The 27,023-nt window shown below is 38.2% G+C and overlaps 1 protein-coding gene across 3 annotated transcripts in view; it reads right to left on the bottom strand.

Moving 5' to 3' along the window:
• The window catches only part of N4BP2L2 (NEDD4 binding protein 2 like 2), a 67,865-nt gene extending 53,438 nt beyond the window's left edge, over window positions 1-14,427 (bottom strand). Inside the window, exons 1-5 of one of the 3 annotated variants that reach the window (XM_068984581.1) lie at window positions 14,306-14,427; window positions 11,761-13,016; window positions 5,365-5,489; window positions 1,333-1,421; window positions 872-948 (exon numbers count right to left, since the gene is read on the bottom strand). In XM_068984581.1, the coding sequence (XP_068840682.1) occupies window positions 872-948; window positions 1,333-1,421; window positions 5,365-5,489; window positions 11,761-13,016 (1,547 nt within the window). In that variant the 5' untranslated portion in view covers window positions 14,306-14,427. Of the gene's footprint in view, window positions 1-871; window positions 949-1,332; window positions 1,422-5,364; window positions 5,490-11,760; window positions 13,017-14,305 lie in introns of those variants that run through there. The other 2 variants (XM_068984582.1, XM_068984584.1) reach the window with 2 other exon arrangements.
• Between the last annotated feature and the right edge of the window lie 12,596 nt (window positions 14,428-27,023).

Genomic DNA, 27,023 nt, shown 5'->3' with positions numbered 1-27,023 from the left:
AAATACTCTGAAAATTCAGTTTTCTGTTGACTCACACAGAAGCAAAGTCTAACCATGCCTGTACTCATATGGCAGCATGATCTACTCAGAACATTAAACCATATAAATTTTTCTCATCTGAACAGACTGATCATTCACAATCTGCTGCAGAAACACGGAGATGTTTGATTATGCCATGCTGCCCCAAACTCTTGCTAGAAGTGCTAACAATTAGGTACAGGTTCTGTATTACCTTTCTAAAATTTAAAAAAAAACAAAATCTGAATTCTTAAACACATTGATTCCCTAAATCTTGGCTATAGGATAATGGATATGTTGCAGTAAAGATGGAAAAGGGGGAGAGAGAAAAGCATCAGGTAAAAAGGTGATGGGATCTAAAATGGGAAGGAGATGAAGCTGGAAAGGCAATGCAGAGAAGTGGCCTAGCTAAAAAGCAGAAGTCCTAGTTTTTCTCTCAGTTTTCTGGATCTCCACTAGCATTCAATAAACTGGGAACCAACGCAGGAAGTCACTAAGAAAAAGTAACGAACACACTTAACAAAGAACATTTAAGGAAATGTAATTTTGCAAAGAGCCTCAAACAAGTTGAATTTAAGTCAATGCTCCTCTTAATAGAAAGTGAACCCACTCCAGTGTCCTTGCCTGGAGAATCCCAGGGACAGCGGAGCCTGGTAGGCTGCCGTCTACGGGGTCGCCCAGAGTTGGACACGACTGAAGTGACTTAGCAGCAGCAGCAGCAGCAGTAGTAATAGTCCCTATTCATAGGTATCAAAGATTTAACAAACAAAAGCTAGTAAAGAAATTGATCATGAAAAGGAGAAAAGAAAGAAAAAAAAGGTAAGAGATTAAAAATTTTTTTTGAGTGCCTTACTTTTCTAATTCTTCAGGATCAAATTTCCACCAAGTTTCAGGTTCATGAAACTCTACTCTGTATCCTTTTCCTATGGCCTACACAAAAGAAAGGAAGAAAACAAAAACCCAGAGAATACTTCTTAAAGTAAAAAGATGGAAGACATATAAATTTCACTTAGACAATACTTCTCAATTTGCTCAACCAAGAAAAATTTACCTTTAAAATAATATGGTTTATAAAAATTTTAAGGCTACTTAACAGTCAAGTTCCAATCACTATTCTCAAGTCCAGGCAAAACTAACAAGATGAATATATTGCTTAATAAGCACCATTCTCAATTTTTAAAAAATTGAGCAAATGGACACACCTCTTTAGAGAACAAGAACAAATGTTTTAATAGTAAACATCAAAGTAACTGAAATTTCAGAATATGAAAAAACTGAAAAGAATAGAAAAACTCTCTCATATCTCATATTTACCATTTCCACATATGGTTTCATTTCCCAAGCTTGTGTATTAGTGTTGTCTATTATGACCGGCGATCTCCCCTGATTGATAGCTTGCTTTGCTGAAATAAAAAATAAATTAAAAAAAAAAAACAGAACTATTAGATAAAAATATGTAAAATAAAATTTAAATATTCATTAAGCAATTTTCTACATCCCTGTACTTAAAAACAAAACTGTGCAATCTCTAGAGCCAGTGCATGGAAATAAAAGGACTCTGCTAGATTAAGTGGAATTAAGAGACATAAATACATGTAATGGGTTTTCTTCAGACCGAATGTTGGTTTTAAAAAACTAGCTGTAAAGGACATTTTAGGGGAAATATTCTGTTGAACTTACAGTTAATGAAGACTTCAGTCTAGAGCTTTCATTTACAGAAAATGTAGGGGCAAGTTACATCTGAATATGGTCTGAGTATGAAAAGAGACAAACATTTAATGATATGGAAAGATGGAGACTTTTAACAGAAAATGGCAATTTACAAGACAATATGTAACTGATTTCATTTTGGGCAAAATATAAAGATGTGGAAAGTTACTAAGACACCAAAAGTTGTTTTCTATAGGTAAAATTACCAATAATTCTTTTGAAATAAGAGACTTAGGTAAAAAAAAAAAAAAAAAGGGCTATGGATTTATCACTACTTACATTCTAAGCAACTAAATTTCATGGTTCAACTGACTTTGTGGGTATTTCTTAGGACAATGATTTCTGAAATTGGGAGCTGAGCTACAACAGAACTTTTCAAACTATCTCCCTGTCCCTATGCTGTTGATTCCCGTATGAGATGAGAATTATTTCACAGTGATTCCTGTTAACGACAGGCAAGACAATTAAAAGCCCATTATAAAATTTATTTTATTTTATTTTACAGAGTTCCATCATTTATGAGAGAGACTCCATTTAAGACTGCTCTCACAGAAAGCAGCAGAAGAGCAGTCACTTGGATGGGGAGGAGGCTAGTGGACCTGTGACTCTCAGAAACCTTCCTGAAGTGGCCACAGCTGGAGGAGGGGTGGTGTCCACCCTTTGGCTCTGTCTCCATCCTGGGCGTCTGCCAAGGATCACCCTCTCATGGTTCTGACCTCTCTGACCTTGTCCCTCGGGGGACCTCCTGACTTGGCTGTTGTCATTCCAGATTCATGTATCATGCCTCTTCCTAGAGAAACCTGAGATTTCCTCAGACTGGAAGCTGCAGATGCTCAAGGAGCAAATCAGTTAGTTAGTGCTTTGAATTTACATAACAGAGTAACACAGATTACCTCTAACAGGTGGGGCTATGGACGGTGGTTGTTGTTTAGTGGCTAAGTCGTGTCCAACTCTTTTGAGACTCCATGGACTATAGCCTGCCATGCTCCTCTGTCCATGAGATTTCCCAGACAAGAATACTAGAGTGGGTTGCCATTTCCTTCTCCCCACTATAAAATTTAAAAGACTGAGGCAAAATGCAATGATACGGAAGTTTTGCTGGGATTTAGAATTCAAACCACTAAGTTTCACATAATGAAAACATTTATACAGATGTCTAAAGGAAAACAGAATTTTAAAGGCTAAGTAATAATGACTAATGTGGAATGTAAATGCATATTTGGGAGAAGACGTCTCTAAATATTAAAAGAAAGTTACAATTTGGGTCACAGACAGGATACCAAGATGCTATCAATTCCCACTGCTTCACCCCAAACAGTGATCATACTTTCATTAAAAAAAAAAAAAAATTCAAGTAATTCTCCTAAATAATTCTCCTAATGTCTATAGACCGGCTTACACCTCTAAGGAGTCAAGTTCTACAAAAGGAGCTTATTAACCAAATAAATCTCTGATTTGCAGGAATGGAGATATTATTCTCTTTCCATGAATAATTATCATCCAATACCACATTCCAGTGCACTCCAGGAAAATAAAGGTCCTAAGAAAACAACATCTGAATACTCAAATAAAGAGAGTCATTTTCTCAAACAAATTAACCACCATACTCTAAGAAAGAGAATAATGACACCTTGGAGATATTTTAAATTTATAAGCAGTTAAAGATGAATTTAGATTCTTTTGATAAACATGAGACAGACTGATATTCCCAGAATAATGACTGGGACTTAAAAGTATTCAATAAACGTTTGTAAATTAAATGTAATGCTCACAACTTTCAAAATGTCTAGTGATTGCCAGTTATCATTACCTTGAAAGGGGTCAAAAATTACCTTGGAAAAGTCCACACTTACTATACTAATAAAACCAGTGGTTTATCTAGACACCAATATGTTCAGCGAGTATAATTCACATGACAAAAACATTTTAATAAAATAGTCTAGTATTGCAGAAAGAAAAAACATGTCCCACACAAACAAACTTTCCAGTTCACCAAAGATATACTGCCTCATTCCCCTTATCATCTACTTCTGTTCCTCTTAACTCTGGGCCAATAACTCTAAGCATTTTGGGGAACTGCCAGTATGACCCTTATTTGACTTGGGCAGTAACACTGCAGCATTTTAAAAAGTAAAAAAGAATTAATTAAAAAAATTTTTTTTTCTAAAATAAATATTTGGAGAAATCCTAGAATCAATACTAGAAAATAGTCTGAAAATCAAACTTATCTGACATTTAAACTTTTTATTCAAAAATATCCTCACTGAAATTCCTTACTTTGAATATTGAGAATTAGAAAGAAAAGCATTTATGCTGCTTTTCCTGCATATACTGTACTTCAGGGTAACACTAGCTGCTAGTTCTAGGTAAGAGGACATTCCTCATTACAGAAGAATTCTAGCCACTGAACACAGAAGGAATGACAGATCTAGAAAAATCATTTTGCAACTTTAATGAAATAACTGATTAAGGACACCATTCATTCTTGAATAAAACAGGGAGCAAACTGTCCCTCTGAAGCTACTGATCTTAGCATCACTAAAAATGGGACAACCGTTTACTTAGAAAAAAAGGTTGAACCAAATTATTCCTACAAGTTAAATGACTACCACAAGGAAGCAAATAGGCTGTTCATTGTAATCGCTCTACTCCAGGTTTAAATAATGTTTCATCATCACTGCATTCTTAATCTTTTAAAAAAGAAGTCAGATTATAGTATAATATAAGCATGTATCTACACAGTTCTAGATTAGTAGTTTTCAATTCTGACTGTAACATTAGAATATCTGGGAAACTTCCCAAAAAAACCACCAATGTTTAGATCCACTCCAGACCAACCAGGGGCTTCCCCAACGGCTCAGTGCCTGGGAAGACGCAGGTTCTATCCCTGAGTCAGGAAGATCTGAAGAAGGACATGGCAACCCACTCCAGCATTCCTGCCTGGAGAATCCCATGGGCAGAGAAGCCTGAAGGTCCAAAGGGTCGTAAAGAATTGGACATGACTGAAGTGAATGAGCACGCAAGCACATCAGACTAACTAAACCAGAATCTCTGAGACTAACACTTGGGCATGAGTTAAAAAAAAAAATCCCCAAGTGATTCAAATGTGCAGCCAAGGTTAATAACTATCATTCCAAAATTAAAGCAAATTGACCCATGTGCCTCTAAAAAGTGTATTAAGTAATTTTTTTGTATCAGTGAAAAAAATGTTTAATATTCACAGACATTAAGACTTAGAAAATATTAGCATTACTCGAGGAAATAACTTTTGGTAACACATAACAAAAATATCTAAGTTTTCTGAATTTGTTCATGAGGTAGTATCAGTTTTCTGAATTTGTTCATGAGGTATAAAGCAGTATATCAAAACATCCTATACTTCCATTGTACTGGCTTATGTACACTATCTACAGCTTAAAAAATATTCTAACTACATTCTCTGATTTTCACCTCAATCAGATAGAGTAAGTATAATTATCACTGCTTCTAAGAGATGAAAAACTGGGTCTCAAAGCTCTTTTGCTGGCTTGTCAAAGTCATCCAGTTGGTAAAAAGAAAAAAAGTCAAGAATAAAAATTCAGGTATTGTGACTCCTAGTCAAATATTCTATCCCAGGAGACTTGGCCCAAAACAAACCTCTGTTCTGGTTCCAGTCATGGGCATCACCAAGTTGATTAACATTATACCTGTACCCATCTTGATGGTGAAAATAGTCATCAGTGCTGAACACAATGCCATCACGACTCTGACCAAGCAGAATTCTGTTAATAAAAGAAATCATAAAGGTGCCGTTTATAAAATCTATAACCATCAGAAATAAGCCACATAGGAAAGATTAGTAAATGAATAGCTGGTACATATTTGTAAATATATTGCAGGCAGAACAGCACAGGAGTTGAACCTTAAAAAGCTTTCAGATTCCAAATATCACTTCATACTTAAATCTACATAATAGCCAGTAATAAAAACTTTTTAAAGTGATTTCTATATTGCAACTTTAAAAAACACTCTTCAATTTCAAAATGATGTCAACTTTCCATGTTTTAACTTTAGTGAATTTGTATTTGGTGTCTAAAATTGCCTAAATTTAACGCAATAGGTAACCTAAAACAAGCAAGTGTAACAAAGCAATTCATCTGGGGAAAACTACATTTGGCTCAAATTAAGTTTTGATAGCTTTGATATACTATTTCTATGAAGCACAAACATGCATGACCTGAAAGTGGGACTTGAGGTTTAAGGCTGTGAAACAGTCAATGATCCTCCAGAGTATAATCATGTTTTTAACTTTTAAGAGATTAAATTACTAAATGAAATTAACTACTAAATACTGAACAAAGAACACACTTTCAGAACAAGTCGGTGGTAATCAAGGTCTGTTCTCACGATTTACCACCTTTAACTTCTAAGCACAGAGAGACTGACAAGTGTTCAGTGTAAGAGAATTCCCATAATCAGTGACTCATGAAAGAGATTGGAGATGTGCTGATAAAAGGGAAAAGACAGTAGGAACAATTTGGATCCAACAATAACAAAAAATCCACCTGCAATGCAGGAGACCCTGGTTGATTCCTGGGTCGTGAAGATCACCTGGAGAAGGGATAGGCTACCCACTCCAGTATTCTGGCCTGGATTCCATGGGCTGTATAGACTATGGCGTCACAGAGAGTCAGACACAACTGAGGCGACTTTCACTGTATCTCTCCTCCTTCAAACATTAGGCAGTTGGATTATCATCGTATTGGGCTTCTGAGAGGGCTCTAGGGGTAAGGAGGCTGCCTGCCAATGCAGGAAACTTAATAGATGTGGGTTCCATCCCTGGGTCAGGAAGATCCTCTGGAGGAGGGCATGGCAACCCACTCCAGTATTCATGCCTGGAGAATCCCGTGGACAGAGGAGCCTGGCAGGTCACAGTCCATGGAGTGGACTGAAGCAACTGAGCATATATAATTCTATAATCTCTTTTTGAGAAGGGGAAGGGAGTAGAAGGTGGTGGAAGGGATGATATTGTCCTGATATGATTCAAGAATAATTCCTAATAAAAGTAACAGAATTTCAACTATTAAAATAACAAACATCTCTCCTTTCCTCAGATAAAACTGCATGTATTTTATATGAAAATAAAATCATATATAAATATAAAAAATGTACTGTATACTTCCACTTATAGAATTCTGATTCAAATTACTTTAAGCAAACCAAAGTAAATGTTTATCATGTTGAAGTTGGCAGAAACCAACACAACTCTGTAAAGCAATTATCCTTCAATTAAAAATGAATCTTAAAAAAAGGAAATGGTTTAAATTAATTGTTTGAGGATAAAGCTGGATTTCTCTTTTAACTGGCCATGATTTTCCCAAAATATACCATCTAACACATTTGGCATCCTATTTGTTTGTAAGTGAAAAAAATGCCACAATATTAGCATTCCAAACCAAAGCTCAATTGTCTAAAAAAATTTTGATCATAATCAACTAGATGATATCCAGTTATGTTTAAAAGTACCAGAATCCTGATACTATCTTTCCTAGATAACATATGTTTCTTTTTTTCCCCCCTCTGTTCTACTACTTTACTAGCAGGTGATCTTCTAGATTTAATAATACCATACTACAAGAGTATAGGATCTTCTGTACTCAAGAAATGCTTAACCTCTTCCAAAAAAAAAAAAAAAAGTGGGGAGGAAAGGAATAGTAAATCAACTTATATCATTAAACCATGTCAACATCAAACATGAGCAAATCTCAATGAAGAATATCTTAGGTGTATAAATCATAACTACAGCAAATAATTTCAGCTTGGGGAGACATTTTCCTCCCAGACTGCTCATGCATCGTTTCAAAATTCCCTGAATTATCTCAAAAATACATTTATCAATCTAGATATATCTAATGTCATATCAACCATCTGAACCAAAAGTAAATTATTTATCTCAAAAATACATTTATCAATCTAGATATATCTAATGTCGTATCAACCATCTGAACCACAAGTAAATTATTTAAGACTATCAGTATTTTCAAAGTTCTGAGTCAGATTCTATTAGAACCCTTCGAAGTTACGACAGGTACTAAAATGGATTCTCAGAATGCCAAAATTTAGACTTTTGAGAAATGAAGTATACAATAAAAATTTCAGATGTGGTCCCACTGGCCACTTGACTTGTATTTTTTCAAAATAGCTATCCTTCTGAGGACCTAGTATGTGCCAAGCATTTTATACATATACCTCTATGATTCCATTTAATCCTCACAACAACCTTGCCAATGTGGTATTAAACAAATTCAGAAATGAAAATAATTTCAGAAACCAGGCCACCAAAATCAACATAAACAACGGTGGAAGAGCCAAAACCAATAGCTCACAACATCCCTGCCTCCTAGTGTCCACACCCTTGGATAATCCCCTCAACTGAGGAGACCTTACAGCCTACACAGATAGCAAGAAACTGAGGCCTTCAATCCAATAGCTCACAAGGAAATGAGTCTTGTCTTCAATTCTGAGAGATATTCCCTGCAGGTCTTCCCCAAGACAAGCCTTCAGACCAAAACACAGCCCAAGGCAACATGGTGATCATAGCATCATTAGAGACCCTGAACCAGAGGCATCCAGATTCCTGTCCTTCAGAAACTGTGAGACAATAAATGTTTATTGCTTTAACAAGTCAGCTTCAGGGAACTTTATAACACAACCATAAATAAAAAATTTACTCTGTACTTAAAATCTTTCACTTGAGTAACAAGTGAGCTGTATTTTTTAAATGTAATTTTGAGAGTCCTACTGCCCTAAATGGTCTATTATATATAGAATCACTGTAATTTTCCTGCATCACTGTAATTTTCCTGCTTTATTTTTTTTTAATTTCTAAGAACCATATGTTTTCTATAACACATCATATATATTTAAAAATAGAAGTGATTAAAAAAAAACCTCTGAGTAAAACTGATACTGCATGAATTCTTTACCTCCTTATGTACTGAGGGGCCTTGCATACCCTCTGGCCCAGGATTACTGGGACACTTCATTCACCAAATACTCCTTGAAAGAAGAAAAAATTACCCTACATAAGAAAAAGTCAATCTTTCCTCTGGAGTTTAAACTGAGAGCTCTTCCAACAGAAGGAAAAAAAAAATCTCTTCCTCTCTTCAAACCGTTGTGCTCTATGGCTGCTGTAACAAATTATCACAAACTTGGTGGCTAAAAACACAGGTTTATTTATCCTACTGTTCTGAAGGTCAGAAGTCTGAAATCAGTTTCATTAGGTTAAAATCAAGTTGTGGTCAGACTAGCATTTCTCTAAAAGCAACCTACATATCCATCTTGACTCATGGTCCCTTCATCATCAAAGCCAGCAGAGTAGGACTTTCTCTGACAAGTGCTTCAACTATCTTTTATTCCTGATCAACTCCAGACATTTTGCTAATATGATGAAATTACTGCTTCTGATAATACTCTCACTGGTGAAATCTGTAGCATAAAGGAATGTGGATTTGCTGAAGTATTTTCAATTTATGCCTCCTCCTTGCAAGAACACAGTATAAGAATCTAGCAAAATCTTTAGCCCACACCCCTAAGAATGATACCCCAAACTTGATCCCTAAATGGTCTTGAGACCAACCATGGAATCAAAGGATTCAGTTTGGCTGATTGCCAACTGCAACAGCAACAAAATTCTACCTCTTGAATATTATTGAATTCTGCCTCAAATGAACCTTTCATCAAAAAGCTGCCAGTTTACCTAAGAGGACAAAGAGCTGGCACCTTGTCATACCTACAGAAGTTGCGTGAACTGGTTTGCACAGGTTTATTTGTAAATATTTAAAGTCTGTACTTGTATTCAAATTTAATGTAAGACTGGTTTCATCAAAATCTGTTCATGAAGTTGTGGTAAACACTAAGCTTCTGCCACTTGTAACCAAGTTGGCTTAGGTCAATTATCAGTAAATAAAAAGATAATGCTGTCGTGAGGGTTGAGATGAGAAACCAAAACATCAAAAGTGGAGGCAATTAAGAAAACCTCTACATAAGTAAAATCCTGAGAAAAATGAAAGGAGACATATTATGTCTCCTGCAGTGGAGAGCAGGGTACTAGTTCAAGTGCACAAGGATATGAAGATAAAGAAGTAGGTAAAGACTAAAGGAAGAAAGGGACTTGAATACCATCCCAAAAGAATTTGAAATTTATTTAACTCACTATAACTCATTACCACATATTAATACTAAACAATATTATAATTTAGTGCCCCAAATCAGTTCAACTCTGATCCTCCAAATCTTTACTCCTTTTTTCAAAGCTCATTTGAAAAGCTAAATCCTACATGAAACCATTCCTCACTAGAGAATATGAGGCTTCATATTCAATCCCAAATAACCATTCCTACTTCATTCAAAAAAGTGCTGACCTAAAGAGATACTTCTGCTGCTTTAACCAAGCTATTCAAAGCCACGAGTCAGGTATAGAGCAACCCATGTGATAGATATTAAAGTGAAGGATTAGGTAAGAAACACACTCTCATTTACATGCCCACTTTGATTTCTTACCAGTTTTATAACTTCTCCCAAGTCCTTTAACCTGAACTCATTTTTTATTAGCCTCCGCTGCTTCTAAAAAGTGAAAAGGCTAATTCATCTTCCAAGATGGTTATATACGGAAGTACTCTATAACCTAAAAACAGTAACATAAATGGTAATTGGGACTGTAACTTCCATTCTTATTACACCTAATTTCTCAAATAAAGAAATATACACGGGGTCGCAGAGTCAGACATGACTTAGTGACTGAACAACAACATATTAAATATAATCACCTCTCATCTCCCACTACAATTATGTCTCCTTGAACTTCTACTGAATCGCCACTACACTTGACTCACTTTCAGTTTCAACACACTCCAATATGTTGTTCCAAACCTAACCCTTCTTTTTTACATTCTATACCAGAGGCCCTCACCAGAAGATGCCTTCATCCAATTTCCAACCATCTCTTTTCTGATATTCCAAATCTAGAAGAACACCCATGTTTTTAAGACTTCATTCTTAATTTCTATCCTTTCTAAAGAAGGGTTGAAATATCATTTTCTCTACAAAATTTTCACTAAAAAAGAATCAAAATGCAGACTTAAAATTCATTCACAAAATCACAGTTTACAATCTAGCTTGAAATGTCTACATAACTTAAATCTTTCTCTAATTTCTTGCTTCTGAAGAAATACTGCTTACGTTTTTTAGACTGTCTTGCAAATAAATATAAACTATTTACAAAATAGTTCCTTGGACTTTTTTATCATCACCCAAAGACATCAAATAGACTCTTTTCCCTCTCATCTAGCATAAACCTTGAATAATCCTATATAAACTACAAAGAATCTGTATTGTTTTTCACAGCTGCACAAATGTGTTTGACTGCATCAATACTTTAAAAATGTAAACAAAGACAGGCATTTGAAACATTTCAGCACACAATAAAACATCATCAGTTCTAACTCCACTAATTCCAAATATTGCTCACTTCAAACTCTTAAAGAAACTGCAAAAAGGTTCCCTCTATCAACAATGGTACGAACACAACACAGTTCTTAAAACAAGCTCAAAATTCCTCTCCTTGGGTTATCTCACTTGCTTCTCATAATAATTCCAGAAAAATAAATATTATTCATTAACGGCGAAACCTGTCCAAGGTCACAAACTGAAATAACTGAGTCGAAGCTCAAGTGTTCTACCCATGAATCCAACTCTTCTTGAACAGCTGACTTGAAGGGCAGCACAGTTCTCAAATAGCATTTGCTTTCATCACAGCCATTATTTCACATGGTGAATCTATTTTTAAAGTCCTTAACAGGATCTTAATATATGTCAATTCTCCTTTCCTCTATCAGAAAACATCTTTTAAAATATTTACCATTATATGCCATTCTCAAGTATAACAAATTAAAGATTTTTTACAAGACATATAAAAGCATTTGCCATTGATTACAACTATCGTGATCTTAAAGCAATAAATTACCAAGTATTCACTTGGTATCCTTTACTTACCGAGACAATGTTGTTTTCCCAGAACCAGGCAAACCTCTTAAAAGAATAAGTAACTTCTGCAATTTATGTAACTTTTCCTCTTCAAACTGCTGGTTTATAAACCTGTCTGTTCCATTACACTCGTCCAGAGAAGGATCTTTCCAGTATCCTTCACTGGTTTCACAGAAACCATTACTCGCATACCCATCTTGCACACTGTAGTCATTTCTAGAGGGATGATCACTACTGGTAATATCACTGCAGTCAATATATTCATTGTTCTCATCAAAAGTCAAACAATCCCAGTTAGCATGACAACTATTTACAAAATATCCATTCTGCATCTCAAAGTCATCCTGGGCATGGAAAATATTTGATGGTGGATTTGGTGGAACACTGAACCTTTCAATATTTAAGTGATAGTTAAAATTGGGAAGATGAGGGTCTTGTGGTACTACAAAAGAATGCACTGCTTGCCACTGAGGCCTGAAGGAAGTAAATGAATTGTCACAAAATGTAGGTATCACTTGTCCATTACAAGGATATTCACCTGGCTCATTCCCCAGGCACTGTTGATAATCACAATGTGGTTGAAGGCCATTACTAAGATATTTTTTCTTTTCTTCTTCAGATTTTAACAGATCATTATTATGGCTCTGATAACATGCAATGAGTTGTTTCTCAGAGGGTTCGGGTTCCTTACAACTACTTTCCGAATCATCTTTTTCATTCTCAAGCTCTTCAATTTCTTTGTAAAACTGGAACAATTCATTGTCAATCTCAGATGTTTTGGAGTTAAATTTCTGTTTCTTTTGTTCTCTTTTGCCATCTCTATCATTGATAGTGTCTGCTTGATTCCTCCTGTCATTACGTTTTTTTTTCTCAGGGGGTTTGTAAATGGGTCCTATAAATGCTTTACTTGTGCTATATATCTCATCATCTGTGGATACCAATGGAGGATGCATATCCTGTACAACTTGTGAATCAACAGACTCAGTAACATCCAGTCTGTCACTAGGCATCCCATCATGCGCAGGTTTCAGCAAATCTGTAGTTTGGGTTTTGTCCTCCTGAGGATAACTATGTCCTCTAACATTAGTGATGGTTACAGGGGTCCAATCACTTCCAGTTTTCTCTTGCTTTCTGTAAAAATTACCACTACCATGATAGGGGAAAACATATGCCTCTTCAGTAGACTTTAATTTCTTGGAGCATGGTTCAGTTAGTACTTCTTCCTCATATCCCATGGATTTAGCTTCAATTTCACCATAAGGCATCTGAGGAGCAAATCACACAACAAATACTTTAAAAATCTAAACAAAAATTTCCTCAGAAACAATAGAAAAAAACAATTTGATATAAGCATTTAAAAAGCATTTTCACAAAACACGAAAATTTTAAAGTTGTAATTTTATAACCCCATACTACTGTTATGACATTGTGATTTAAAGCAGGAGTTTCACTGAAGATTAAATAAACATTCTTTTTTAAAGAAAGTTATATCTCCTATTTAATCTAACTGATGTATTTCTGAATTCGAGAACCTAAGCAAAAACTTAAGCAAGCTTGGAAAGCTCAATCAGTAATACACATTTCGATGACACAGATATACAATCGTGTACTAAAAGGGAGAGTAAGTGTGCCAACCAAAATGACACATATACAAACTGGTTGTAATAAACAGTCTCATAAATGTCTTCCTGTTTAAAACCACTAGGTCCTTAGCAAACCTCATACAACCACAAGTGTTAGCAATCAAACATCAGATTAACTGAAATGTCAATCTCTATAGGCCCTATTCTTGCGAGGAGAGTAAAAGTGTCACAAACTGTGTGTATTACATTAATTTTAAAGAAAAAAAAAAACAGTAACTTAAGTTGTCCTGAGAATGACAGAAATATGTGATGTTTAGAAATCTGGCAACTCCCCAAATCAAAGCCCTCATCTTTTCCAGATGGTTCATCCATCTCATAGATAAATAAACTCTGCTTCCCTTGAAAATTTTTGGGGACCCTCAACAATACAATTCAAAAGCCTGTTTTGGTCAATACTTCATTCCGCCCGCTCTCTGGTCTTCCTTTCTCTAATACGAGAGCAAAAGGAAAGGGCAAAAACACGAGTGAGACAGGACGGCCCCAAGGGGACTGGAAGAAAATACTCCTGAAGAGAACGCCAACCTCCCAGAAACAGGCCACTCCTAGGCCGCTTCTCAGCCTCTCACTTCCTCATTATAAACAGCAGAAAAGTCCCAGGGAAGAGAAAGGAGAGAGGCCTATACATAACCTGAACCCTAAGGCCTCCTGACCTCCAAACAGGGTAGCCCGGGCAAAAGCGCTTCCCCCAATTTCTCTGTCCCAAAGGAGACACGTTCAGGTTCTGTCTAGGAATTTCAAAGACCTCCGAGACCCAAAGGTTCACTCCCGGCTTCTGGTTACGGTTAACCTAAAGGGTTCAGTCAAGCGCCCGCGAGAAGCCAAGCCACTGAGGGAAGAAGAAAGAAACTGAACCCCCCCCGCCCCCCCAACCACCACAACCTCACCTCGCTTAAAATGATCTGTTTACTCACCCTTTACCACAGTTCTGCATTGACCTCAAAACAGTAGGTGAAAGAAGCGCGGAGACCTTCCCCAAACAGATACCGGGTGGGACTGAAAGCCCGGCCCTCAGAAGCCGAGAAACAAGCCGCCACTCCGTACACAAGATGGCGACCACCTCACAGTTACCCCGGCAGGAATTACGAATTCGCGCCAAGGCATTGTGGGAAACGAAGTCCGGAATTCACACCCAACCTGGAAATCTCAACGTCTCCCAGAATGCATTGCTTCACATACGCGCTGAGGAAAACAAGCGAAGGCCGGAAGTAGTTCTTAGATTGGAGGCGGGACGTTGTTTAGAAATGCCAACTTCGGCTAAAACAGGCATCGACCTGGTCTGGTGTTCACCCCTAAATGAAAAGACACTGTGAGTGCCTGACACCCAAAACAGATACATAAGCTGTTCTGAGTACATGCTTTAAGGCTTTTAGGGATACTCAAAAACTTTTCAGAGGGGTCTTAACATTTCACCTCGCCAACTAGGCTTACTAACGTTTCTACATGACTAGGTTCATGTTTTTCTGTCCAAGAAGAGAATCACTGCAGCAGAGGTTTGATAACAGATAAAAGTACTTGTGATAAAATAACTTAAAATGTCATAGCTGTATTTTGTTTTGCGAACTAAAGACCATTTTCTGAGCCTTCTCGTTAAAACTGTCAACTTGTGGAAAGCGCTTAGAACAGGGCTTGGTAAAAGTAAGTGTTATATAAGTGTTTGTTAAATTAGAAATAACCACAAACCGAACAACTGGCAGTCCTCTGCTCAGGGCCCCTTTTCTCTTCCCACCGTCTCCTCACTCTCTCTAGACCCACTCTTTCACCTGCAGGGAAACTGCTAATCTCTTCACACGTATTTAAATACGTATGTAAGTAAATCCGTTGCCATAGCGTTTGAATTTATAAATAAAGTAGTTAAAATCACAGTCTCTAATGTTTGCACTGGATTATTTAACAGCCTTATGACCAAGAGGGCTCACCAAGAGCAATCCATCCCCTTAGAGCGACAGACTCATCCTCAAATAGAAATTCTCTCGTCGACCTTTATGATGTTTCCTCCTGATTAGATTCAAATTATGCATCCTTGGTGGAAACAACCACACGGGTGCAGTTGTGCTCTTCCTCAGGATGGTACATCAGGAGGCACAGAATGTCTGTCTATCCATTATAAGGTGGTATTAATTTTTATCACCGGATCAAGGTGGTGTAGTTTCTTCGCTTTGTTTTCCTCTGCTTTCATCCCTTAAGCAATCTGTGAAAAAGTACTTTGAGACCAAGAAAATGTCTCACTCCTAATCAAACTCTGCCTTAAAAATTTTGCCTTCATTTATGATTCTACTGCAACTGCTTTTTACAATGTTAGTTGTTGTGCTTATTTCCCCCTTACCTCCTTCAAGTCCACCACATTTATTAGTTTTGATGCTTGTTGCTGTTCAGTCGCCCAGTCATGTCCAACTCTTAGCGATCCCAAGGACTGCCGCATTCCAGGCATCCCTGTCCCTCACCATTTCCTGAAGTTTGTCCAAGTTCATGTCCATTGCAAGGGTGTTGACATCCAGCCATCTCATCCTCTGAAGGCCCTCTTCTCCTTCTGCCTTCGATCTTTGCCAGCTTCAGGGACTTTTCCAATGAAATCAGCTGTTTACGTCAGATGACCAAAATACCGGAGTTTCAGCTTCAGCATCAGTCCTTCCAACAAGTAGTCAAGGTTGATTTTCCATAAGATTGACTGGTTTGATCTACTAAAAAGAAAGTTTTGATGCTACTAAAAGGAAAAGCCCCCTTACTTTCTATCAGTATGAATTTACGTGTTCCTTTTTGTTCAAGAAGTTAGAGTCTATTGCTGTGCTTATTTGTTTATTAGTTTATAGTAGTCCATTTTTAGGACAGTTTTAGGCTCAGAGAAAAATGGAGTAGATAGCACAGAGTTTCCATGCATCCCATTCACCTCACATATAGTTTCCCCTGTTACTAATCTCTTATAGGATTATAGTATTTTATATATATATATATATTTTTGTGTGTGTATATATATATATATATATATAGTATTACAGTATTGTAGTACATCATTACAATTAATGAACCAATTTTGATACACTAATGTTAAGGACAGACCATCATTTTTCCTTAGTTTTTCACTAATGTCCTTTGTGTCCCAGGGTTCCATCCAGGATGCAACATTGCATGGAGTTGTCATTTCTCCTTAGTCTCCTCCTGACTGTGATGGTTTCTCAGAATCCACCTGGTTTTGATGACTTTGGCAATTTTAAGGAAAACTAGTCAAGAACCTTGTAGGATGCTCTTCTATTGGAATTTATATGATGCTTTTCTCATGATTAGACCAGGATTATGGGTTTTTTGAGAGGGAGACCACAGTGTCATTTTCATAACATTATAACAGGTGTACATACTACCAACATAGTTTGTGATTGTATATTTGATCGCCAGAGTAGTGTTGGTCAGGTTTCTTCACTGTAAAGTTACTCTTTGGCAACCCACTCCAGTGTTCTTGCCTGGAGAATCCCAGGGACGGGGGAGCCTGGTGGGCTTCCGTCTGTGGGGTCACACAGAGTCGGACACGACTGAAGCGACTTAGCAGCAGTAGCAGCAGCAGTCGGGAACCTTGTAGGATGCTCTTCTACTGGAATTTATATGATGCTTTTCTCATGATTAGACCGGATTTATGGGTTTTTGAGAGGGAGACCACAGAGGTAAAGTGTCATTTTCATAACGTTATAACAGGTGTACATACTACCAACATAGTTTGTGATTGTATATGTTGATCACCAGAGCTGTATTGGTCAGGTTTCTTCACTGTGAAGTTACTCTTTTTCCCCTGCTTGCCCTGCCAACTCCTTGGAAGGAAGTCATTGTGCACAGAACACATTTCTGGAGTTCTCTCGCTTCATTAGAGTATTAAGTAATTTACTGTAAATTCTTCTGCATAGGAGATTTGTCTCTTCTGTCCTTTCCTTATTTAATTAATTTATTTATTTAGTCACAGTGGATCTTCACTGTGTTGCTAGGACTCAGTTCTGGCATGTGGATCTTAGTTCCCTGACCAGGGATTGAACCATCGTCCCCTGCTTTGAAAAGTGGATTCTTAACCACTGGACCACCAGGGAAGTCCCCATCATTATTTATTCTGATGCTCAAATTATCTGAGGTTTGCCCAGCTTTGGGTTGGCTCCTTTGGACCTGCACATTGAGTACTTCCTTATCTTGTGGCACAGGATTTTCCAGGCTTTATTCATTACTCATGATCTGGAATCAAAAATTTCTCCAAGTCTTGGTTTCTTCCCTGCCCCGCCGCCTTGGAGAATGGTATTTAGAAGATAAGACCTTGGCCCTAAGAGTGCTTATTGATACTAGAGTATTACTGCTTTCAGGTAATCTCAGTAGACAGAAGGTGGGGAGAGGGCAAAAGATTTTCTTTTTTTTTTATTTAAGAAAACATAAATATTGATACTTAAAATTCCAATATAATTCCATAATGTTCTCTTAAAATTTTTTTATTAAGGTATAACTGATTTAGAGTGTTGTGTTAATTTCTGCTATATGGCAAAGAGATTCAGTTTTATATATAATACATTTTTTATATTCCTTCCCATTATGGTTTATCACAGGATATTGAATATAATTTCCTGTGCTATACAATAGAACCTTGTTGTTATCCATTCTATGTATAGTAGCTTTACAGTGTTCTTTGTTGCCATTCCCATTTCATATATGTGTCTGCCTTCTTCAACCATGAGAACCTTGTTTCCTCATAGCACATTTATTTCCTAATCCTGCATTACACATAAAATCCTGAATTACACATCAGAATTGCTACATTCACATATTTACCTAAGCAAACCTACTAAAAAGGGTTCAAGCCTTGGTTGTAGTTTTTCTTCTATAGATTGAGGGTTGAAAGTCAAAATACTAGGTACAAAAATAACTTGAATCACTTCTTTTGCACTACCCTATTACATTTCCATGGGTTTATTATGTTAGTTATTTGAAATACATCTGAGTTTATTTTTTTTCTGTTTTCAGTTTTGGTTTGTTTTTTCTTCCATTACTAATGAATTCATTTTACTTTTGAAATATGTAGAATAATATGTTTCCCAAAGTGTAAACCATCCAAGAGTATATATTCAGAGAAATATCACTGTCTTCCTCTCTCTTAAACCCGTTTTCCTACAACCTTTTATATATATACAATTTTCTTGTTATCTGATGTATCCTTCTTACGTCTCTTTTTGCAAAAAATAAGCAGACATATGTATGTTTTCTTATTTCTCTTTTCTTAATCCAAAGTGAACATATCATATATGCAGTTTTCAATTTTTTTTTTCAGTTAACAATATCTTCTGGAGATCATTTTTACATCAACTTAGAGAGATCTTCTTTTGGGCTCCAAAATCACTGCAGATGGTGATTGCAGCCATGAAATTAAAAGACACTTACTCCTTGGAAGAAAAGTTATGACCAACCTAGATAGCATATTGAAAAGCAGAGACATTACTTTGCCAACAAAGGTCCATCTAGTCAAGGCTATGGTTTTCCAGTAGTCATGTATGGATGTAAGAGTTGGACTGTGAAGAAAGCTGAGCGCCGAAGAATTGATGCTTTTGAACTGTGGTGTTGGAGAAGACTCTTGAGAGTCCCTTGGACTACAAGGAGATCCAAACATTCCATTCTAAAGGAAATCAGCCCTGGGATTTCTTTGGAAGGAATGATGCTGAAGCTGAAACTCCAGTACTTTGGCCACCTCATGCGAAGAGTTGACTCATTGGAAAAGACTCTGATGCTGGGAGGGACGGGGGGCAGGAGGAGAAGGGGACGACAGAGGATGAGATGGCTGGATGGCATCACCGACTCGAAGGATGTGAGTTTGCGTGAACTCTGGGAGTTGGTGATGGACAGGGAGGCCTGGCGTGCTGCGATTCATGGGGTCGCAAAGAGTCAGACACGATTGAGCGACTGAATTGAACTGAGAGAGATCTTCTTCATTGTATTTTACAGATGCATAGTACTCCATGGTGTAGATGTACCATAGTTTATGCACTTAATAAATGTTTCAGTAGGAACCAGTATTTTGGATGTTGGATAGCACCCAATATTTTGCAATCATAAATAATGCTACAGTAAGTAACTCTGTGTTTTTATATACTAGGAGGCATACCTGTAAATTCTTCAAAGGGGGATTTCTAGGTCAAAGGGTAAATCCATAAGTACTCAGTTCAGTTCAGTCTCTCAGTCGTGTCCAACTCTTTAGGACCCCATGAATCGTAAGCCTCCCTGTCCATCATGCCAAGCCTCCCTGTCCATCACCATCTCCTGGAGTTCACTGAAACTCACATCCATCGAGTCGGTGATGCCATCCAGTCATCTCATCCCCTGTCCTCCCCTTCTCCTCCTGCCCCCAATCCCTCCCAGCATCAGGGTCTTTTCCAATGAGTCAACTCTTCGCATGAGGTGGCCAAAGTACTGGAGTTTCAGCTTTAGCATCATTCCTTCCAAAGAACACCCAGGACTGATCTCCTTTAGAATGGACTAGTTGGATCTCCTTGTAGTCCAAGGGACTCTCAAGAGTCTTCTCCAACACCACAGTTCAAAAGCATCAATTCTTCGGCGCTCAGCTTTCTTCACAGTCCAACTCTTACATCCATACATGACTACTGGAAAACCATAGCCTTGACTAGACGGACCTTTGTTGGCAAAGTAATGTCTCTGCTTTTCAATATGCTATCTAGGTTGGTCATGACTTTTCTTCCAAGGAGTGTCTTTTAATTTCATGGCTATAATCACCATCTGCAGTGATTTTGGAGCCCCCCCAAAATAAAGTCTGACACTGTTTCCACTGTTTCCCCATCTATTTCCCATGAAGTGATGGGACCAGATGCCATGATCTTCGTTTTCTGAATGTTGAGCTTTAAGCCAACTTTTTCGCTCTCCTCTTTCACTTTCATCAAGAGGCTTTTTAGTTCTTCTTCACTTTCTGCCGTAAGGGTGGTGTCATCTGCATATTTGAGGTTATTGATATTTCTCCCAGCATATGTACTACATATTTCCAAATTCTCTTCCACAGAGGTTGTATCATTTTGCATTCCCACTAGCAAAATATGAAAGTGCCAGTTTACCTCAACTGTTTCCCTTATGTAATTAATGAGAAATGGTATGTCAGTGTAGTTTTAATATATACTTCTCTTATAATGAGTGGGGACAGTCTTTGTATTTGTGTATGTGTGTGTTTTTTTTTTTTGGCTCATGTTCTATTGGAATTTTTAAATCTTTTACTCAATTAAGAAATGTTTTTATATAAAAAGGACAGCATATTAAAAAGCAGAGACATTACTTTGTCAACAAGGGTCCGTCTAGTCAAGGCTATGGTTTTTCCAGTGGTCATGGATGGATGTGAGAGTTGGACTGTGAAGAAAGCTGAGCACCGAAGAACTGATGCTTTTTAACTGTAGTGTTGGAGAAGACTCTTGAGAGTTCCTTGGACTGCAAGGAGATCCAACCAGTCCATCCTAAAGAAGATCAGTCCTGGGTGTTCATTGGAAGGACTGATGTTGAAGCTGAAACTCCAGTCCTTTGGCCACCTCATGTGAAGAGTTGACTCATTTGAAAAGACCCTGATGCTGGGAAAGATTGAGGGCAGGAGGAGAAGGGGATGACAGAGGATGAGATGGTTGGATGGCATCACCAACTCAATGGACATGCGTTTGGATGAACTCCGGGAGTTGGTGATGGACAGGGAGGCCTCGTGTGCTGCAGTTCATGGGGTCACAAAGAGTCAGACACGACTGAGCAACTGAGCTGAACTGAACTGAGAAAAGGATATTAGCCTTATATCTGGCATGTGTGTGTGTGGTAAGTTGCTTCAGTCATGTCTGACTCTTTGTGATCCCATGGAATATAGCCCACCAGGCTACTCTGTCCATGGGATTCTCCAGGCAAGAATACTGGAGTCTATTGCCATGCCCTTCTCCAGAGGATCTTCCCAATCCAGGGATCAAACCAGTGTATTCTTACGTCTCCTCCATCAGCAGGCGGGTCCTTTACACTAGCACCACCTGGGAAGCCCCTATATCTAGCATATTTCTTGTAATATTTTCTCCTAATTTGTCTTTTTTTCCTGTGCCTTGGGGTTTTTTTCCATGTAAAAGTTTTTAATTTTTATTTATAGTACTTTTATTCATACTTTTTCATATTTTTATTCCACTGAGTGTTGAATTTTGTTAAAGCATCTTCTCATCAACTAGACATATTAGTATCAGTTCAGTTCAGTCACTCAGTCATGTCCAACTCTTTGCAACCCCATGGACTCAGCATGCCAGGCTTCCCTGTCCATCACCAACTGCCCGAGCTTGCTCAAACTGATGTCCATTGACTCACTGATGCCATCAACCATCTCATCCTGTGTTGTCCCCTTCTCCTCCTGCCTTGTGTTTTTCCCAGCATCAGGGTCTTTTCCAATGAGTCAATTCTTCTCATCGGGTGGCCAAAGTATTGGAGTTTCAGCATCAGTCCTTTCAATGAATATTCAGGACTGATTTCCTTTAGGATGCACTGGTTTGATCTCCTTGCAGTCCAAGGAACCCTCAAGATTCTTTTCTAACACCATAGTTCAAAAGCATCAATTCTTTGGCAGTCAGCTTTCTTTATAGTCCAACTCTCATATCCATACATGACTATTAGAAAAACCATAGCTTTGGCTAGATGGATCTTTGTTGGTCCATCTAAAAGACATATTAATACAGGGAAATATATTAATATTTCCTAATTTGAACTATACCTTCAAATATGAATGACCCACTTGTTCATAGTACATTCTTTTCTTAATGTAATACTAGAGATTGTTCACTATATTTTACTTAGGATTTTTCCAGTAAAGTATTTGTAAGTGATGTTGGTTTGTAATTCTTTTATCATATCTGAATCAGGTTTATATAGTAACTGATGGAGAAATTAGAAACAAAATGGATAAGGAGTCCCACTTTCCCAATCTCTCCCAGTCTTTCTCTAAACACCCTTAATTTGCCATATTTTGCTCTCCTCACATTTTTTGTTCATGTTCCTATCTTTAGCCTTTCCATCCCTGGCTGTTACAAACTCAAAATTGACACAATCGTTTTCTCCTGGTTTCTGATCACTCTCTGGTGATATTTACCCTGGTTCATCTGGTTGTACCTTTGTAGTTAGGCCCAGACCTTAAGTCCATACCCTTTCTTCCGGCCATTCTTCCATTACCCCCACTCTTTTCTTTGGTTGCACCAAAAGGCTTGTGCAATTTTAGTTCCCCGATTGGGTATTGAACTTGCATCACAGCAGTGAAAGCATCACTTCTTAACCACTGGACCACCGGAGAAGGAAATGGCAACCCACTCCAGTATTCTCGCCTGCAGAATCCCAGGGATGGGGGAGCCTGGTGGGCTGCTGACTATGGGGTCACACAGAATTGGACACGACTGAAGCGACTTAGCAGCAGCAGCAGCAGGACCACCAGAGAATTCCTGCCCCTCCTCCATCCTGATAGATAAATCTTAGGAACGGACCCACGCCAGGGTTGCCTATTGCAATTATGAAGTTCTTTTCTGCCAAAAGTAGCCACCAGTATCTGGAGATGGAGGAGGTTTGTATACGTCTCCTTGACACAGCTTTACTACCAGTTATAAAGAAAGTGAATCCCAGACTAAATTCTGACACACAAATAGACATTTATTAGCAAACTGTCACAGAACAAAATAACAACAATTATAAACCTATTTTGTCCCAGCTTTGTCCTTAAATGTGCCAACACGGAATTTCTTGATGTTCCAGTGATATGGACTCTGCACTCTCACAACTGAGGGTCTGGTTCATTCCCTGTGTACCATGCACACACACACATACACACACACAAACACACACACACAAATGTACCAACACAACTTGCATGAAGAGTTCATTAAGACCAATAATAATAGAGGTGAATTATTACTTTATGGATGACAAATAATAGGAATTCTCCAAATTAATGGCTGAACACAAACTTTTTCACAATAAAGCTTCACACCAGTTCAAAGGATACCTTGTTAATGCAAGGGTGAGGACTGTTCCTATATTTCAACATACTTAACCGTCTGTAAAGTTACACATATATCTTCAGTTCAGTCCAGTTCAGTCGCTCAGTCATGTCAGATTCCTTGCAACCCCATGAATCATAGCACGCCAGGCCTCCCTGTCCATCACCAACTCCCAGAGTTTACCCAAACTCATGTGCATCGAGTCGGTGATGCCATCCAGCCATCTCATCCTCTGTTGTCCCCTTCTCCTCCTGCCCCCAATCCCTCCCAGCATCAGGGTCTTTTCCAATGAGTCAACTCTTCACATGAGGTGGCCAAAGGATTGAGTTTCAGCCTTAGCATGAGTCCTTCCAATGAACACCCAAGACTGATCTCCTTTAGAATGGACTGGTTGGACCTCCTTGCAGTCCAAGGAACTCTCAAGAGTCTTCTCCAACACCACAGTTCAAAAGCATCAATTCTTTGGCACTCAGCTTTCTTTACAGCCCAACTCTCACATCCATCCATGACCACTGGAAAAACCATAGCCTTGACTAGACGGACCTTTGTCAGCAAAGCAATATCTCTGCTTTTTAATATCTTAAATACCAATAATTTCATCAACAAAAATTCATTTCTAACATCAAATATGCTAATTAACAATGCTCAAGTACATACTCTGGAATGTAACCTTTTTTTAAAATGTTAGCTAACCATCTCAAAAATATATATTCCTCAGTAAGATACAGAGCAGCCTTATGATACAGATTTGAACTAACATATACACAGTGATATCATATTATTTATGCTAAAGTATTTGAAAATAAATTATAGACAATTTACCAAAGATCATAAGCCAAGCCCCAGTTTATTTGTCCTGCATGTCTGACTTGGACTGCCCTGCTCCCAAAATGACACGAGACATTTTATATATGAAAACAATATGTATATTTCCTTATGGTGCTTACAAATAGCTGTGAAAAGAAGAGAAGTGAAAAGCAAAGGAGAAAAGGAAAGATATATGCATTTGAATGTGGATTCCAGAGAACGGCAAGGAGAAATAAGAAAGCCTTCCTCAGCGATCAATGCAAAGAAATAGAGGAAAACAATAGAATGAGAAAGACTAGAGACCTCTTCATGAAAATAAGAGATACCAAGGGAACATTTCATGTAAAGATGGGCTCAATAAAGGACAGAAATGGTATGGACCTAACAGAAGCAGAAAATATTAAGAAGAGGTGGCAAGAATATGCAGAAGAACTATACAAAAAAGATTGTCACGACCCAAATAATCACAATGGTGTGATCACTCAGCTAGAGCCAGAGAGCCTGGTATGTGAAGTCAAGTGGGCCTTAGGAAGCATCACTTTAAACCAAGCTAATGGAGGTGATGGAATTCCAGTTGAGCTATTTCAAATCCTAAAAGATGATGCTGTGAAAGTGCTGCACTCAGTATGTCACCAAATTTGGAAAACTCAGCAGTGGCCACTGGACTGGAAAAGGTCAGTTTTCATTCCAATCCCAAAGAAAGGCAATGCCAAAGAATGCTCAAACTACCGCTAATTGCACTCATCTCACATGCTAGTAAAGTAATGCTTAAAAGTCTCCAAGCCAGACTTCAGCAATACGTGAACTGGGAACTTCCAGATGTTCAAGCTTGTTTTAGAAAAGGCAGACGAACCAGAGATCAAATTGCCAACATCTGCTGGAGCATTGAAAAAGCAAAAGAGTTCCAGAAAAACATCTATTTCTACTTTATTGACTATGCCAAAGCTTTTGACTATGTGGATCACAATAAACTGTGGAGAATTCTGAAAGAGATGAGAATACCAGACCACCTGACCTGCCTCTTGAGAAACCTGTATGCAGGTCAGGAAGCAACAGTTAGAACTGGACATGGAACAACAGACTGGTTCCAAATAGGAAAGGGAGTATGTCAAGGCTGTATATTGTCACCCTGCTTATTTAATTTATAAGCAAAGTACCTCATGAGACATGCTGGGCTGGAAGAAGCACAAGCTGGAATCAAGATTGGGAGAGAAATATCAGTAACCACAGATATGCAGATGACACCACCCTTATGGCAGAAAGTGAAGAAGAACTAAAAAGCCTCTTGATGAAAGTGAAAGAGGAGAGCAAAAAAGTTGGCTTAAAGCTCAGTATTCAGAAAACGAAGATCATGGCATCTGGTCCCATCACTTCATGGGAAATAGATGGGGAAACAGTGGAAACAGTGTCAGACTTTATTTTGGGGGACTCCAAAATCACTGTAGATGGTGACTGCAACCATGAAATTAAAAGACGCTTACTCCTTGCAAGGAAAGTTATGGCCAACCTAGATAGTATATTGAAAAGCAGAGACATTACTTTGTCAACAAAGGTCCGTCCAATCAAGGCTATGCTTTTTCCAGTAGTCATGTATGGATGTGAGAGTTGGACTATAAATAAAGCTGAGCGCCAAAGAATTGATGCTTTTGAGCTGTGGTGTTGGAGAAGACTGTTGAGAGTCCCTTGGACTGCAAGGAGCTCCAACCAGTCCATTCTGAAGGAGATCAGCCCTGGGATTTCTTTTGAAGGAGTGATGCTAAAGCTGAAATTCCAATCCTTTGGCCACCTGATGCAAAGAGCTGACTCATTTGAAAAGATCCTGATGCTGGGAAAGATTGAGGGCAGGGGCACAAGGGGACAACAGAAGATGAGATGGTTGGATGGCATCACCGACTCAATGGACATGAGTTTGGGTAAACTCTGGGAGTTGGTGATGGACAGGGAGGCCTGGCGTGCTGCAGTTCATGGGGTTGCAAAGAGTCAGACACGACTAAGTGACTGAAGTGAACTGAACTGATAGTGCTTAGTAGTCCCTTAAGGTAACACTGTTACCTTCAGAGAAACAAAGGAGAAAGGTTTTCCCTAGCAGGGGTGACAGCGAGGAAGGTGGTAAAGACACCAAGGCAAGGGCCAGCTAGTCCTCCAGTTGGGCTAGGTTTTGGTCTGCCCGCTGTTACATCTTCTATCCAGTACATTCTCGTTATTATCCCTACTTCCTTTCAGTCTTTAAAAGAAAAAAAAAAGTGGATATGGTATTCCAGACTTCACACAAATAATATGATACCAAAAATGGAAGAAGTAAGCAATTATTTTCAGCGATCACTCAGGAAGCTTTCCTCAGAATAAAACTATCTTGCTACAAACCCACATAAGTTTTTAATCCTACTCATAAAGACTTCCCTGGTGGCTCAGACGGTAAAGCGTCTGTCTACAATGTGGGAGAGCTGGGTTTCATCCCTGAGTCGGGAAGATTCCCTGGTGGAGGAAATGGCAACCCACTCCAGTACTCTTGCCTAGAAAATCCCATGGATGGAGGAGCCTGGTGCAGGCTACTGTCCATGGCATCACAAAGAGTCAGACATGACTGAATGACTTCACTTTCACTTTCTTTTTTTCATAAATAAAATGCTTTTGTTAAATTTTATATCTAGAACAAGAAATCTCAGGATTTTGTCTGAAGCATTAAAGTTTGTAGTAATATACTTTATAGTTTTAGTTCATGGAAAGTAATTAATTCCCACACTTTTATTGATTCTGTGCATGAAGCTTTTTATGCTTCTAATTAAGAGTTGCAGAAATAACATCTTTCTTGACTGTTTAGTGC

The sequence above is a fragment of the Capricornis sumatraensis genome, chromosome 12, assembly GCF_032405125.1.
Source record: "Capricornis sumatraensis isolate serow.1 chromosome 12, serow.2, whole genome shotgun sequence".
In the NCBI taxonomy this organism is placed as follows: Eukaryota; Metazoa; Chordata; class Mammalia; order Artiodactyla; family Bovidae; genus Capricornis; species Capricornis sumatraensis.
This window is presented reverse-complemented; position numbering and strand designations above follow the sequence as displayed.